Here is a 14,309-nt window from a genome sequence, read left to right as displayed (position 1 = left end):
GAAAACAGCATGGATTTCACAGCAGGATTGGCATCGTGCTATTGCTTTGAATGCCCATTCCTCATTGAATCGCCTAGCTGAGCACTTCGGACACTGTGAAAGCCAGAGGTAGTATAAATAGCAGCCTGTAGAGCCAAGAAGCCATAGATACGTGCATGATTAGTCTCATGTATTGCAATATAAGAGGATCGAATTGCTTGTCGTGATTGCATTGCGGCGGCATCCTCTTAGGTGGAATTATCAACAGGCGAGCGACCCAAGTACACCACACATAAAGCTGTTGCTCAATGAGTTTGAAATACTTCGTTAGAGCTAAACATCTCATTGCAAAGAGGGAGATATTACATCGGCCTATTGTAAATGGGCGATCCAAATGACAGACATTTGATTGTAGGCAGAGAGCACAATGATTTGGCGCAGGCTACGTAGTGTCTTGCGATAAAGCGTTGCGACCATGTCTTATACTCATTAGAATCCTATACAAAGTAGATGTGGTCCTTGGATTACCAGAGTTGTTCTTTGCCTGGATTCCAATTGCAGACCTAGTAAGTTTTCATCTAATTTTTGAACAAAAGAGGTAACGTAACAAAAGATAAATATCAACTCACACAAAAGTAAAATATAGACATTTTATAATCGCGTAGTACTGTGAGCTGAGACACATTTGATTTGTAGAGCTATTGTTTGCATTTCCTAAGGACTCAATATTCCGCTTTTACAAAAAGCTGAAGAGGGCAACAGTGTCGCAGCGCTTGTAGTTTGGATGGGGGAATACTTTATCTCTGTTGCCAGTCTTGTTTCAATTTGAAGGGGTGACCAGTTTAGAACATTCTATTCGATTTTAGGTGCCGAATCGGTCTCATTGATAACCTGCAAGAGCTTCGCAAGGCTTTCAGATTTCCAACACCGATGATGATGATACATCGAAACGCGGCCCAAATTCTGCATAGATGACTTGCTTTTCCCTTCTTTCCTTCAGACCACAGAGATACAATATCAACCATCGTCCATCAATTGGTGTACAAGAGGGGAAAGTTCGAACTGTACAGAGGAAACATTCCATGACTACCATTGGATTTGATCCACGCTGGGAGTTTGGGTCGAAATGTCAGAGTCAACATAGATATTTCGTGCGATGTAGTACTTTATAATGCTACCAACTTACTCTACTGCGTCAACGAACCCTCATTCTCAAGCCCGGCTTGCTAAAAGCATAGGGCTGCGGCCATATACATAGAAATTACTTTCATTTGTATGTATTAAGACCGGGTGTAGACTGACTAAAAGTACCAGAAAGTAGGTTACTGGAGCCGCAGAAATACAAGAACTCTCTTGGACTGGACATATAAGCCAACTTTTCTGACATGCTGATTTGACTTGACTTTCTGATTGTCTCCTTCGAAATAAATGTTTGACATCGCAAATAGTAATGAAAAAAGTCTTATACCGAACATTGTAAGTCAACTCCCACGACTTGATGGCCTGATAGGTACCTACAGAGTACATAAATCAGAGACTGATAGATCACGTGGATCATAAGGCTAACCTCACTAGAAGCTTCAGCCAATCATACTGTCAAATTCTACTTCAGCTTAGCTTATATAAGCGCTCGGGGTCTCTACGATTCCCCCATCCAAAAAGTTAAGCCTTGTCTGTAGAAACAGAAACCATAGAAATATCAGAAGTTCAAATCAACCAGGACGAAGAACGTTTTTAATATTTACGACATCACGACAGACCTTTCATTTCGGAACTTTCTATCATTCGAAGCCCTCATTGTCTCTCAACTATTGATTAAATAGTTAATTTAATATTCTTCTATAACCGCTATACTTTGCCAGCCTTTTCTCGGAAGCCTTCAATTCAAGACGCGAACTACTTTTGGGAAGCACGCCGGTTCTGTTTGCACATAAATACCAGTACTTTTCCAGCCTGACGATAAATTCTATTGTAATTGGTGTTATATTCTCGCGCTGCATGAAGTAATTCCCGCAAGAGGCTTGCGCCAATGCGAATTTCGCTGCTATTGCAGCTATGGCTTCCAATAATATAGAGGTCCTCGTTCAGAGGTTGAGCTCTGCAGACACTGGTATGCTTCTGAATCCCTAGACTATTTCTTGACGCCATACTACTGAGAATATTTCGCTACGCAATTTGGATATTCTCTTGCTAATTACAATGCGACAGATCTCAAACTCAAGGTCGATGCTGCTGTCCAATTGCGCGATGGCCTCGAGCATTACATCACCGGTCCCATATACCCGGCATTCTTAAGGAAGCTCATGCCAATTTTCATAAATTGCTTGAAGGGTCCTCCTGTATTTATTAGCACTAACTTGGAGCAGGTAGGCATCATAGTAACGAAATGTGTGACGCAATGCTCATTTGGAATTTTAGAAACTTAGATGTTGCGTCCTGGAGATACTTCATCGACTACCAACAAACCCCCCGGAATCATTCGAGCCATATGCGGTGGAAGTGGTGGATCTTTTGATACTTTTAGTTCGAACAGATAACGAGGAAAACGCTACACTATGTGTAAAGACTATTATGGACATCATGCGAAGTCAGACCAAGGTTCTGCAAGACAAAGTACAGACGTTCCTCGGTCTCATCCAAGATCTGTTTGACCAGATGGATTCAGTCGTTCGTGACCAACTCGATAATGTAGCCACTGGATCTAACCCGACTGGTGTTCCGTCCACACCTGGAAGTTCGCAGACATTCCAGAATTCCCCTCGGCCTGGCTCGCCTGTTACCACTGGAGACATTGGTCAAGATCCACAACAGCAGACGCGCAAGCTACTGAAAGGCATGCAATCATTCAAAGTCCTTGCTGAATGTCCCATCATTGTTGTATCGATATTCCAGGTTTATCGCAATTCCGTGCCTCAGAATGTCAAATTATTTATACCGCTCATTAAAAGCGTGCTATTACTCCAAGCCAAACCACAGGAGCAGGCTCATATTGAAGCAGCAAAAAGAGGTACAATATTCACAGGTGTTAGTCCGGATATCAAGAACCGAGCGGCTTTTGGTGAATTCATTACAGCGCAGGTAAAGACTATGAGTTTCCTAGCCTATCTTTTGAGAGTTTATTCGCAACAGCTCACGGATTTCCTCCCCACACTACCGGACATAGTAGTAAGACTGTTGAGGGACTGCCCCCGAGAAAAATCTGGAGCTCGAAAAGAGCTACTTGTGGCGATCAGACATATAATCAACTTCAATTTCAGAAAGATCTTTCTCAGAGTAATAGATCAACTTCTTGATGAAAGGACGCTTATCGGCGATGGCTTGACTGTGTATGAATCGATGCGACCCCTAGCCTACAGCATGTTAGCCGACCTTATCCATCACGTTCGAGATGCATTGGAACCCGGTCAGATTCGGAAAACAGTTGAAGTTTATACTCGGAACCTACAAGATAGTTTTCCTGGAACAAGCTTTCAAACCATGAGCGCAAAGTTATTGCTCAATATGGCTGAATGTATTGCAAAAATGCCTAGCAAGACAGATGCTCGCCACTATCTAATAATGATACTTAATGCCATTGGAGATAAGTTTGCAGCCATGAATCGCCAGTATTCCAATGCAGTCAAGCTCTCGAAGCACTATTCCCAGCATACAATCGATGCTGCCCCCGAAAATTATTTAGCAGATAAGGATAATCCACCAGACTGGGACGAGATTGACATTTTCTCGGCAATGCCTATCAAGACCTCGAATCCTCGCGACAGGGGTGCAGATCCAGTAGCCGACAACAAATTTCTGTTCAAAAATCTTATGAATGGCCTAAAGAATACATTCTACCAGCTGAAGGCCTGTAACGGCGGTTCGCCAATTGAGCTATCAAATGCTCCTCCGCATTGGGCAGAGGTCTCGCACGGTTTTTCTGCGGAAGAAGTTCAGGTCATCATAAAGCTTTTCCGAGAAGGAGCTTACGTATTTCGATATTACGAGATTGAGAAACCTGCGACAGAATCGCAATACTCTTCGCCTGTTGAATTCATGGCAAATCATTACATGATATCTAGCAGCAAGGAGGAAAAGGATCTCCTTGAAACTTTTGCCACAGTCTTTCATTGTATAGATCCGGCCACATTTCACGAAGTGTTTCATGAAGAAATCCCCAAGCTTTACGAAATGATCTTCGAGCACACAGCTCTTCTCCATGTTCCCCAATTCTTCCTCGCTAGTGAGGCAACTTCACCAAGCTTTGCCGGAATGCTATTACGATTCCTTATGGACCGCATTGATCAAGTTGGTACCGCTGATGTCAAAAAGTCATCAATTCTTCTTCGACTCTTTAAGTTAGCTTTCATGGCCGTGACTCTCTTCGCGAACCAGAACGAGCAGGTTCTGCTGCCACACGTTGTTAACATCGTAACAAAGTCCATCGAGCTTTCGACAACTGCCGAGGAGCCTCTGAACTATTTCTTACTTCTGAGGTCACTCTTCAGAAGCATTGGAGGAGGAAAGTTCGAACATCTTTACAAGCAAATTTTGCCTCTTTTGGAGATGCTACTAGAAGTCCTCAATAATTTACTTATGGCCGCTCGCAAACCAGCAGATCGGGACCTTTACGTAGAACTTTGTTTAACAGTACCAGCACGATTAAGCAACCTTCTGCCTCATCTCAGCTATTTAATGCGACCTCTCGTAGTAGCTCTACGCGCAGGCTCTGATCTCGTTGGTCAAGGTTTGCGAACCCTGGAGCTATGCGTGGACAATCTTACAGCAGATTACTTAGATCCAATAATGGCGCCAGTCATTGATGAACTGATGACTGCATTATTTGACCATCTTCGACCAAATCCATACAGCCATTTCCATGCACATACCACCATGCGTATACTTGGAAAACTGGGAGGTCGCAACAGAAAATTCATGACTGGTGCCCCCAATCTTAATTTCCAGCAGTTTGCGGATGACATCGCGACCTTCGACTTGAAGTTAATCGGCTCCAAGAAGGAGAAAGCTTTCCCTGTCGAGATAGGAATTGACCTCGCAATCGGGAAATTGATGGAAGTTCCCAAGGGTGCAGCTGCTAAAAAGTCAGATCCCTATTACAAGAAGCAAGCGCTTGCTATGGTAAAAGCCCAGCTCAAGTTGCGACTAGGCGCAGATAATCTTCCGGAGGACTTTCCTCGTCTCGTAAGGCTCCAGGCACAAGACCTTCTTTCAAAAAAATCGGATGCAGATCTTTCACTTTTCGAAACACCCGTCAGGGACCGGTCTGAAACTAAGAAGACGCAACAAGATGTCATGCTAAAGAAACTTTTCAAGGCTTGTATCTTCGCAGTGTCCCTTCCCGACTTCTCGACAGAGGCTACTGCTCTTCTGTCCAACATTTGTAAACATGTTACGATTATCGAAGTCGCTAGATCATTAGGTGACATGAAAGTGAGAATGAAACCGTTTGATGTTAATGCAGGAGAAGGCCCTCCTTGCATTGACAGCAAAGTTCTGGGAGATGCCATCGTCGAATCTCTTGCTTCCGATTTGCCTGCTGTGCGTGATGCCGCCAAGTTTGCTGCCCAAGAGGTTTACGATTCGACAACGACCATCTTTGGGTCCAATCGCTTCATTTACAGATTGTCTTTCTTTAGCCATTTGAGTAATGTCTTCTGCCACAGCTGTTACCAGGAAGAGTGGTTCACCAAAACCGGTGGTAGTTTGGGTATTAATCTCATGCTCACAAAATTTGATCTTGGTGATAGCTGGATGTTGGAAAAACAAGTTGAGTACACTAAAGCTCTTATGCATGTTGTCAAAGATATGCCCCCCGATCTGCCAGCGAAGACTAGAATTGCTGCCCAGGATACACTAGAGCTCCTTCTGAAACGATGCGCCGGCAAATCTTCTAAAGCTGATCTTCAACCTTCGTCACAGCCTGGACAACCTTCACGACCGTCCAAGCTACTTCAACTGTGCAATTTTTTCAATGCTGAAGTCTACCACATGAATGGTCATGTTCGTGAAACCGCGAGGAAATCCCTCGAGATTATCGCTAAGGAGATCGGGGTTGAAGTGTACGAGCTTCTTGCCCACCAGCAGGACCGAATCTTGGCTCCAATTTATAATAAACCCCTCAGAGCCTTGCCATTTGCAACCCAAATTGGATATATCGATGCCGTCAATTATTACATGAGTCTGAAGAACGACTTCCTTGCCTTTGATGACACTTTGAACAGACTGCTTATGGAGTGTCTAGCGTTAGCTGATGCGCCAGACGAGTCGCTAGCGCCCAAGCCCACCGAATATCGAACACATGAGCATATCGTCACTCTCAGAGTCTCTTGCATAAAGACATTAACAACTGCCATGGGATTCGATGACTTCCAAAAAGGCCCGGCAAGTCCTACCCGAACTAGAATTGTCAGTGTATTCTTCAAATGCCTTTATTCTAACTCCAAGTCGACTATTGAGGCGGCCAATGATGCGCTAAGAGTCGTCTTATCACATTCCAACAAGCTTCCCAAGGATCTTCTTCAAAACGGCCTCCGACCGGTATTAGCAAATCTTCAAGATCCCAAACGATTAACCACTCATGGTCTCGATGGGCTAGCACGATTGCTACAACTTTTAACAACATATTTCAAGGTTGAGATTGGTGCTCGCCTGTTGGAACACATTAGAATTCTTGCAGACCCAAACTCTTTCCAACGTATTTCGTTCACTCTTGTAGAGCAAAACGAGCAGATGAAAATTATTGCAGCTGTATTCAACATTTTTCATCTCTTGCCTCCTGCAGCCGAGCAATTTAAGGAGAAACTTATCGAGACTGTTTTGGAGTTGGAAGAAAAACTTCGTAGGACACGCCATAGTCCTTTCAGAGAACCACTATACAAATATATCAATCGGTATCCTAAAGAGGTATGGGCCATGCTTCTTAGCAAGATCGAGGACCAAAAGTATGGGAGGTTTTTGGCGCAAGTTTTAGGCCATCCCGATAGTGCACCGCTACGAGCAGTCGTGGTTCGTAATATAGACTCTTTAATAAAGAGCTGCGGAGATATGGGCGCAGAGAACAGAGAAACTCGATATGCAGCCGTCATTAATGCTATCAATGTCATGCACTCTATCTGTAACTTCAAGGGAACCGAACTTTGGATGGATAAAAAGGAGAACTTAATGTGGTTCAGGCTAGTTGGCAAGAACCTTGAGCAGCATCTACGCACCAATACTCTCCCACAAAATCTTCGACTGGCAGCAGAACAAGCAGGTCAACAACTTATGATCATCTTTACAAAATTCCTGGAATATAACCCTCGTGATCTAGATTCGTTCTTCAATCTAATCGAGTCCGTAACAGCTGAAGATTTCAAGCCTAACCAGCCAATCTTTGATTTCATTTACAAGTCTATAGTTTGCAGCGAATCGATCGACTACCGTAAATCCATTGTCCTGCGGAGTCTGGAAATCTACGTCAGTAAGGCTGCAACGCAGAGAAACAAGACGTTCCTCCTGCACAATCTTGTCAATCCAATCATCGCCATGGATATCATGCGCAACTTCCAGCAGCCATTATCAGCCAAGAGTCCCCGTCTCATAGACAGGACGATTATCGAATCGATACATACTAAAGTTTGGAAGGTCGGACTGCCGGATCCCAGTGATGATCTCACACAGCCAGGAATCGATCATACTCGGATGGAATTGTTGCAATTAACAGCCATGCTCGTGAAATACAATCATTCCATCCTTCAGGAAGCCAGGAAAGACATCATTAAGTTTGGTTGGGGCTACATCAGACTCGAGGATGTCATCAACAAGCATGCCGCATATGTCGTTATCGGATATTTTATTGCACACTACGAAACACCTGCCAAGATTGTTCAGCAAGTGTACTTTTCTCTTCTCAAGACAAATCAAAACGAAGGACGAGCCTTGGTCACTCAAGCATTAGAATTGATTGCACCAGTCCTGCCGAAACGTTGCAATGCTGTACCTGGAGATCGCAACCCCGTATGGGCTGCCGCCCCACGTCGCATACTGGCGGAGGAAGGCAACAATGTGCAACAGATGACAAGCATTTTCAATTTCCTTGTGAAACATGCAGATCTTTTCTACGAATCTCGCGACAAGTTTATCAATCTCATAATTGGCTCTTTGCGAAAAATTGCGTTACCGCAAACAAATCCAAATCCATCTAACGAGAGCAAAAAATTGGCACTGCATTTGATGACATTGATATGGCAATGGGAAGAGCGCCGCGTCCAGGGCAAGTCAGCTTCTCCAGAAAGATCTTTGTCCGAATCTCCAAATACAAAGAAAAGAAAGCTCGACAGTCTCAACGAGGCTCAGACTTCGTCTCCATCACCATCCAGACCTGGAGCTGCTTCTGCGAATGATAAGCCTGAGTATCAGATACCTTCTGTGATGCGCGCAAAGATGATCAAGTATCTTGTTGAATTCATTGCCTCACTCAATGAAAGATACCCTCTGCCATCTGCCCGAAGCCGAGATATAGCAACGTCTCACGGACCAGCACAACCAACTCCTTCTGTGGAAATCTGCAAGAAATCTCTGGCTTTACTTTGGAATTTTTTACAGCCTCAGTACTGGGGTGATCTTGACATTGATCTTTTCCCAAATGTTACGAAAGAAGTCCTCGCAAGTGACAAAGCAACAGCGGCACTTGCAAACGAACGCCCTGATAAAGACAAGCCGGACGATAAGTTCATCACGAACATTGTCAATACACTGCAAGTTGTTCGGATTATTGTCAACGTAAAGCCTGTCAAATGGATTCTCGAGAAAGTGCCAGAGGTCCAGCATATTCTAGAGAAGGCACTGAAATCTGATAACCCAGAGATTCAAGATTGTTTGCACGCTGGTAACGAGAAAATTGACGATGGACGGAAATTGAGTCCTCTGCTCAAGCGTATTTTAGAGGCAGTTCCCGATGATACTCCAATGGAAGACGCAGACGCAGAGTCGGAACCGGAAGCCTCAACTTCTGAGATCATAACTTTCCTATCTGCTATCGCTACAGAGACGCTCCAAGCTAATAACTACATATCTGGTCTGAACATTCTCTGGACTTTAGCGCAGAGAAAAGCATCGGAAATGGATCAGCATATTCAGCAAGTCATGAAAGCTTTGCAGCAGAAATTGGCGCGTGAGCATGTAGGCCACTACCAAGCACTAACGGGCCAAGGTGCAATTCCTGCCGCGATGCGACCTGGCGAGGTTGAACCTGTTGGTCTCATGACACCGTATGACCTGGAGATTCAAACTGGGCTTACTCTCAAAGCCATCGATATAATATCCTTACGTATGGATACTCTTGCTGACAATCGTCGCCCATTCCTGAGCGTTCTCGCAACTTTGGTGGAAAAGTCTTTGAGTAATCCATTATGTCTCAAAATCCTAGAAATGGTAGAAGGCTGGGTTTTCAAGTCAGATGGCTCCTGGCCTACTTTGAAAGAGAAGACTGCTGTACTGCATAAAATGTTGACTTTTGAGCAGCGCACAGATCAGACGTTGCTAATGAAGTTCTTGGAACTCGTCATCCGCATCTATGAAGATCCGAAAATCACGCGCACTGAGCTGACTGTTCGCATGGAGCATGCTTTCTTGATCGGCACAAGAGCGCAAGACGTGGACATGCGAAACCGATTCATGGCTATATTTGACAGAAGTCAGTCCAAGACGGCAAGCACAAGACTGAATTATGTCATCATTGGACAGAACTGGGATACTCTTGCAGACTCTTATTGGCTAGCGCAAGCTTCTCAATTGCTTTTAGGTGCTGTGGATTCTAATCACTCCATCCACTTGCATTCGGATGATTTCAAGATGATGCCTGCTTCAGTACTCTATGAGACTTATGCCAAAGACAATCGAACTCCTACTTTGCCACAAGACAACAGATTTGACAGTCTAATGGCATCTCACAGGCGCTTTGTTGCGGAACTGGGAGATGTCAAAGTAAGAGATATTGTTGAGCCTCTGAGCCAACTTCAGCATCTTGATCCAAACATGGCTCATGAGATATGGGTAGCTCTATTCCCAATATACTGGATTGCCACGCCAAAAGATGAACGAAGCGAACTGGAACGAGGTATGGTGACTCTACTCACAAGAGATTATCACTCGCGTCAAATCGATCGACGACCCAATGTAGTGCAATCTCTCCTGGAAGGTGCAGCTAAAGCATGGCCCGAGTGTAAATTACCACCTCACGTACTCAAGTTCTTGGCAAAGACCTACGACGCTTGGTACACAGCCCTCGTACAACTTGAAAAAGCTGCTATTAAACCTGAGATTGAAAGTGAATTGGTTCGGGAAAGCAATCTCGATGCCCTTGTAGAACTGTATTCTGGACTCCAGGAAGATGATCTTTTCTACGGAACTTGGCGCCGCCGCTGTGCATATGTCGAGACTAATGCTGCACTCTCATACGAACAGAATGGAATGTGGGATAAAGCTCAAACTATGTATGAACATGCTCAGATTAAGGCACGAACGGGCGCACTTCCATTTTCACAAGGAGAGTACATACTGTGGGAAGACCATTGGGTTTTATGTGCCCAGAAACTTCAGCAATGGGAAGTTCTTCAAGATTTTGCAAAGCACGAGAATTTCCCAGACTTGCTTCTTGAGAGTCATTGGAGACAATTTGACATTTGGCAAGAGGCTGAGAGTCGTGAATCACTAGACAATATCATCAAGGGTGTCATGGATGCTCCGACGCCAAGGAGAACGTTCTTCCAGGGTTTCATGTCTTTACTCAAGCTACATAAGAAGACTGAAACGCAAGCAGATTTCAACAAAGTTTGTGACGAAGCTATCCAGCTTTCAATCCGCAAATGGCACCAGTTGCCCAAACGCATCACCAACGCTCACATTCCATTACTTCAAAATTTCCAACAGCTTGTGGAATTACACGACGCCAGTGTTATATGTCAAAGCTTATCGCAGACCACCGCTGCCAATCTGGATGTCAAATCGGGCGAATTGAAGCTTTTATTGGGAACTTGGCGTGATCGACTACCAAATGTTTGGGATGACATCACAGCTTGGCAGGATCTTGTCACATGGAGACAGCATATTTTTGCTCTAATCAACTCAACCTACTTGAACCTTCTTCCTCAGCAAGCTCCGAATGCCAATGGTGCGTCATTTGCCTACAGAGGTTACCATGAAACTGCCTGGATCATCAATAGATTTGCACATGTAGCCCGCAAGCATAATCTACCAGAGGTTTGCATAAATCAACTGAGTCGGATTTACACATTACCAAACATAGAGATTCAGGAGGCTTTCCTCAAGCTCCGAGAGCAAGCAAAGTGTCACTACCAGAACCCTAACGAGCTGAACAATGGCTTGGATGTCATCAATAACACCAATCTCAATTATTTTGGTCCTACCCAAAAGGCCGAATTTTACACTTTGAAAGGCATGTTCCAGGAAAAGCTCGGTTTACGCGATGAAGCATCCGAGGCTTATGGAATGGCATTGTTTTTTGAGATCAAGCTTCCAAAGGCTTGGGCTGAATGGGGTTATTTCAATGATCGCTTGTTCAAAGCGAATTTAACTGACTACACGTTTGCCAGGAATGCGCTAAGCTGTTACTTGGAAGCAGCCGGGCTGTTTAAGAATGCGAAGTCTAGAAAACTTCTGACAAGAATTCTCTGGTTATTGAGTCTCGATGATGCTGAAGGTACACTTTCGAAACAATTTGACGAGTACAAGGGGGAAACACCGGTCTGGTATTGGATTACCTTCATCCCTCAACTTCTTACAGGTTTGGGACATAAAGAAGCTGCCAAGGCACATCTCATTTTGTCCAAAATTGCAAAGCAGTACCCTCAGGCGTTGTTCTTCCAACTCAGAACAAATCGTGAAGACATGCTTGCAATCAAGAAGACACAGGAAATGAAGGAGGCTAAGAACAAGAGAGCCCAGACTCAAGCCCAAAACCAGGCATCGAACGGCACCTCTAGCATCAAAACGGAAAGTGCCAATGGCGCAAGATCTGAAAGTGCCTCCGCATCACGGCCTGGGACTGCAAGTGCTGAGGCTGCTCCTATCAAAACAGAGCCTGGAGAAACAAATGGAAATGCTGCCAGTACAAATGGTGTTCCGGTCAACGGGGCTCCTGCTAATGGCGCGGCAAATGCTTCACAAGATGTCACAGCATCCCAGCCACCTCAAAAGAGACCTCCTTGGGAGTACACCGAGGAACTGTTGGGAACTTTGAAAACAGCGTTTCCATTATTGGCACTTTCCATGGAAGCGATGGTTGATTCTATTCAAAAGAACTTCAAATGTCCACCTGACGAGGATGCATACAGATTGATAGTAGCCTTGCTCAATGATGGGCTCTCTTATGTTAGCCGTACTCCATCGTCGTATGCCAAGGACACCAGACTGCCGCCAGCGACAGAAGCAAACATCACTCGCTTTGCAGAAACTATTCTCCCCCCTCACATTAGAACGTCGTTTGAACAGGATTTCGTTAAGCATAAACCTACAATGTTCGAGTATATTCACAAGCTTAGGATATGGAGAGATAAATTTGAAGAGAAACTGGATCGTCGCACCCTGACAATGCCGCTTGAAGGGTACAACTCTTATCTTATCGATTTCCGTTTCCAGAAACTTGATGAGATAGAAGTCCCAGGGCAGTATCTTCTCCACAAAGACAAGAACCAAGACTTCGTTCGCATTGAACGATTCATGCCTGATGTGGATCTTGTGCGTGCAATTGGGGTCTGCCATCGTCGTATTAGGATTCGTGGCCATGATGGAAGTCTGCACCCCTTTGCTATACAGCACCCTGCGGCACGACACTGTAGACGAGAAGAACGCATTTTGCAGTTGTTCAGACATTTCAATGGTAGCTTAAGCAAACGAAAGGAAAGCAGAAGACGCAATCTGAACTTCCATCTACCATTGATGATACCTCTTGCACCCCATATCAGAATGGTGCAAGACGACCCAACCTACATTTCGTTACAGGGAGTGTATGATGATCACTGCAGGAGAAATGGAGTTACTAAAGACGCGCCAATTGTGTTCAACATGGAAAAGCAAAAGCTCTTATTCGATCAGAAAGTAAGTTTCATGGAGGACGGTACTTTCCAAGTTTCTGTAACTGACTTTGCCAAGCAAAAGACAAGCATCGAACAATCCGCCACTGCTAAGCTTGAGACTTTTGCTGCTATTCAAGAACGATATGTTGGCCCAACACTTGTTCTTGGATATTTTACGAAAACCTATCCATCGTTCTCCGAATTCTGGCTGTTCCGAAGACAGTTCTCTTATCAATATGCAGCTCTTACATTTATGACGTATATCCTACATATGCATAATCGTTATCCTCACAAAATCACAATTTCACGTGCCACAGGAAATATTTGGGGATCTGAATTGATGTCGTGTATGGCAGCAGGCAAAGCACTTTTCCACAATCCCGAGCCTGTACCATTCCGCCTCACTCCCAACATTCAGACCCTTATGGGACCATTGGCTACTGAGGGTATTTACAGTTGTGCTATTATGGCTATTGCGCGATGCCTCACTGAACCTGAGTTTGAACTCGAACAGCAACTCTGTCTTTTTGTACGCGACGAAATGATATTCTGGTTCACGAGCAGCCATAGAACTACCACCAAAGACACTGATTTGAGGGACGCTGTTCAGATAAATAGCGACATGATCGTTAAGAGGGCATTGAGTATAGCAAAGTCGCCAGAAGGGGCGTTACCTGCTAACCAGACGGTCATTGATTTGATTGCCAAAGCAGTAAATCCTATGAACCTTGCGCAATGTGACGCTTTGTGGATGCCATATCTATGATCTTAAGGGTTGGGATTCTGAGATGTGAACACGAAGGGGAAGGAGAAGGAGACTGAAAGGGATGGGCTCTGTTTATTTTCTCAAACGTTTTAGGCGTTATTGGCTGGTGTGTGTAGGAATAGAAGCTTGCTTGGCTAGTGAGTGTGGGGGGAATCTGAAGGTTTACTTACGGTTGATTTAATCGTTTTTCGGCGTTCATCTTGGGACAGATGCTGGCGAGTTAACGGGAGGCATAAAAGTGATGACAGTATAAACTTAAATTAGGGTGGCATGACATAATATTCAGGAGAGTGTTTTTTTTTTTAAATTTTTTCAGTAGGAAAATGCACATGTAGATAGTATTTTCGTAGCCCTTGCCATGAACATAATGACGCTTGTTAGAAGCGACAATCAATCAGTTTTATTTTTTGTGACAGTGACGTTTCATCCACTTACTATCGAAGCACGACGCTTCAATTCCACGCGCACAGTCACCAAAGGCAAAGTCGCCTTCC

The 14,309-nt window shown here is 44.4% G+C and overlaps 1 protein-coding gene across 1 annotated transcript; it reads left to right on the top strand.

The window, feature by feature from the left end:
• The first annotated feature begins 1,650 nt into the window (after positions 1–1,650).
• Bctra1 lies at positions 1,651–14,230 on the top strand. Its single transcript, XM_024691237.1, has 4 exons — positions 1,651–2,089; positions 2,188–2,345; positions 2,398–13,071; positions 13,126–14,230. The coding sequence occupies exons 1-4, from the start codon at positions 2,035–2,037 to the stop codon at positions 13,813–13,815; spliced, it is 11,577 nt and encodes a 3,858-aa protein (XP_024547007.1). The 5' UTR covers positions 1,651–2,034; the 3' UTR covers positions 13,816–14,230.
• The last annotated feature ends 79 nt before the right edge of the window (positions 14,231–14,309 follow it).

This window comes from Botrytis cinerea, chromosome 2 (genome assembly GCF_000143535.2).
Source record: "Botrytis cinerea B05.10 chromosome 2, complete sequence".
Classification (NCBI taxonomy): Eukaryota; Fungi; Ascomycota; class Leotiomycetes; order Helotiales; family Sclerotiniaceae; genus Botrytis; species Botrytis cinerea.
The sequence above is the reverse complement of the archived record's forward strand: the minus strand, read 5'-3'. Positions and strand labels throughout refer to the sequence as shown.

Bases quoted from the DNA above. Each gene is read 5' to 3' on its own strand.
- Bctra1 (XM_024691237.1), top strand. From the start codon at position 2,035: ATGGCTTCCAATAATATAGAGGTCCTCGTTCAGAGGTTGAGCTCTGCA. The intron at 2,090-2,187 runs GTATGCTTCTGA...ACAATGCGACAG, and splicing joins GTTGAGCTCTGCAGACACTG to ATCTCAAACTCAAGGTCGAT. The intron at 2,346-2,397 runs GTAGGCATCATA...TTGGAATTTTAG, and splicing joins TTAGCACTAACTTGGAGCAG to AAACTTAGATGTTGCGTCCT.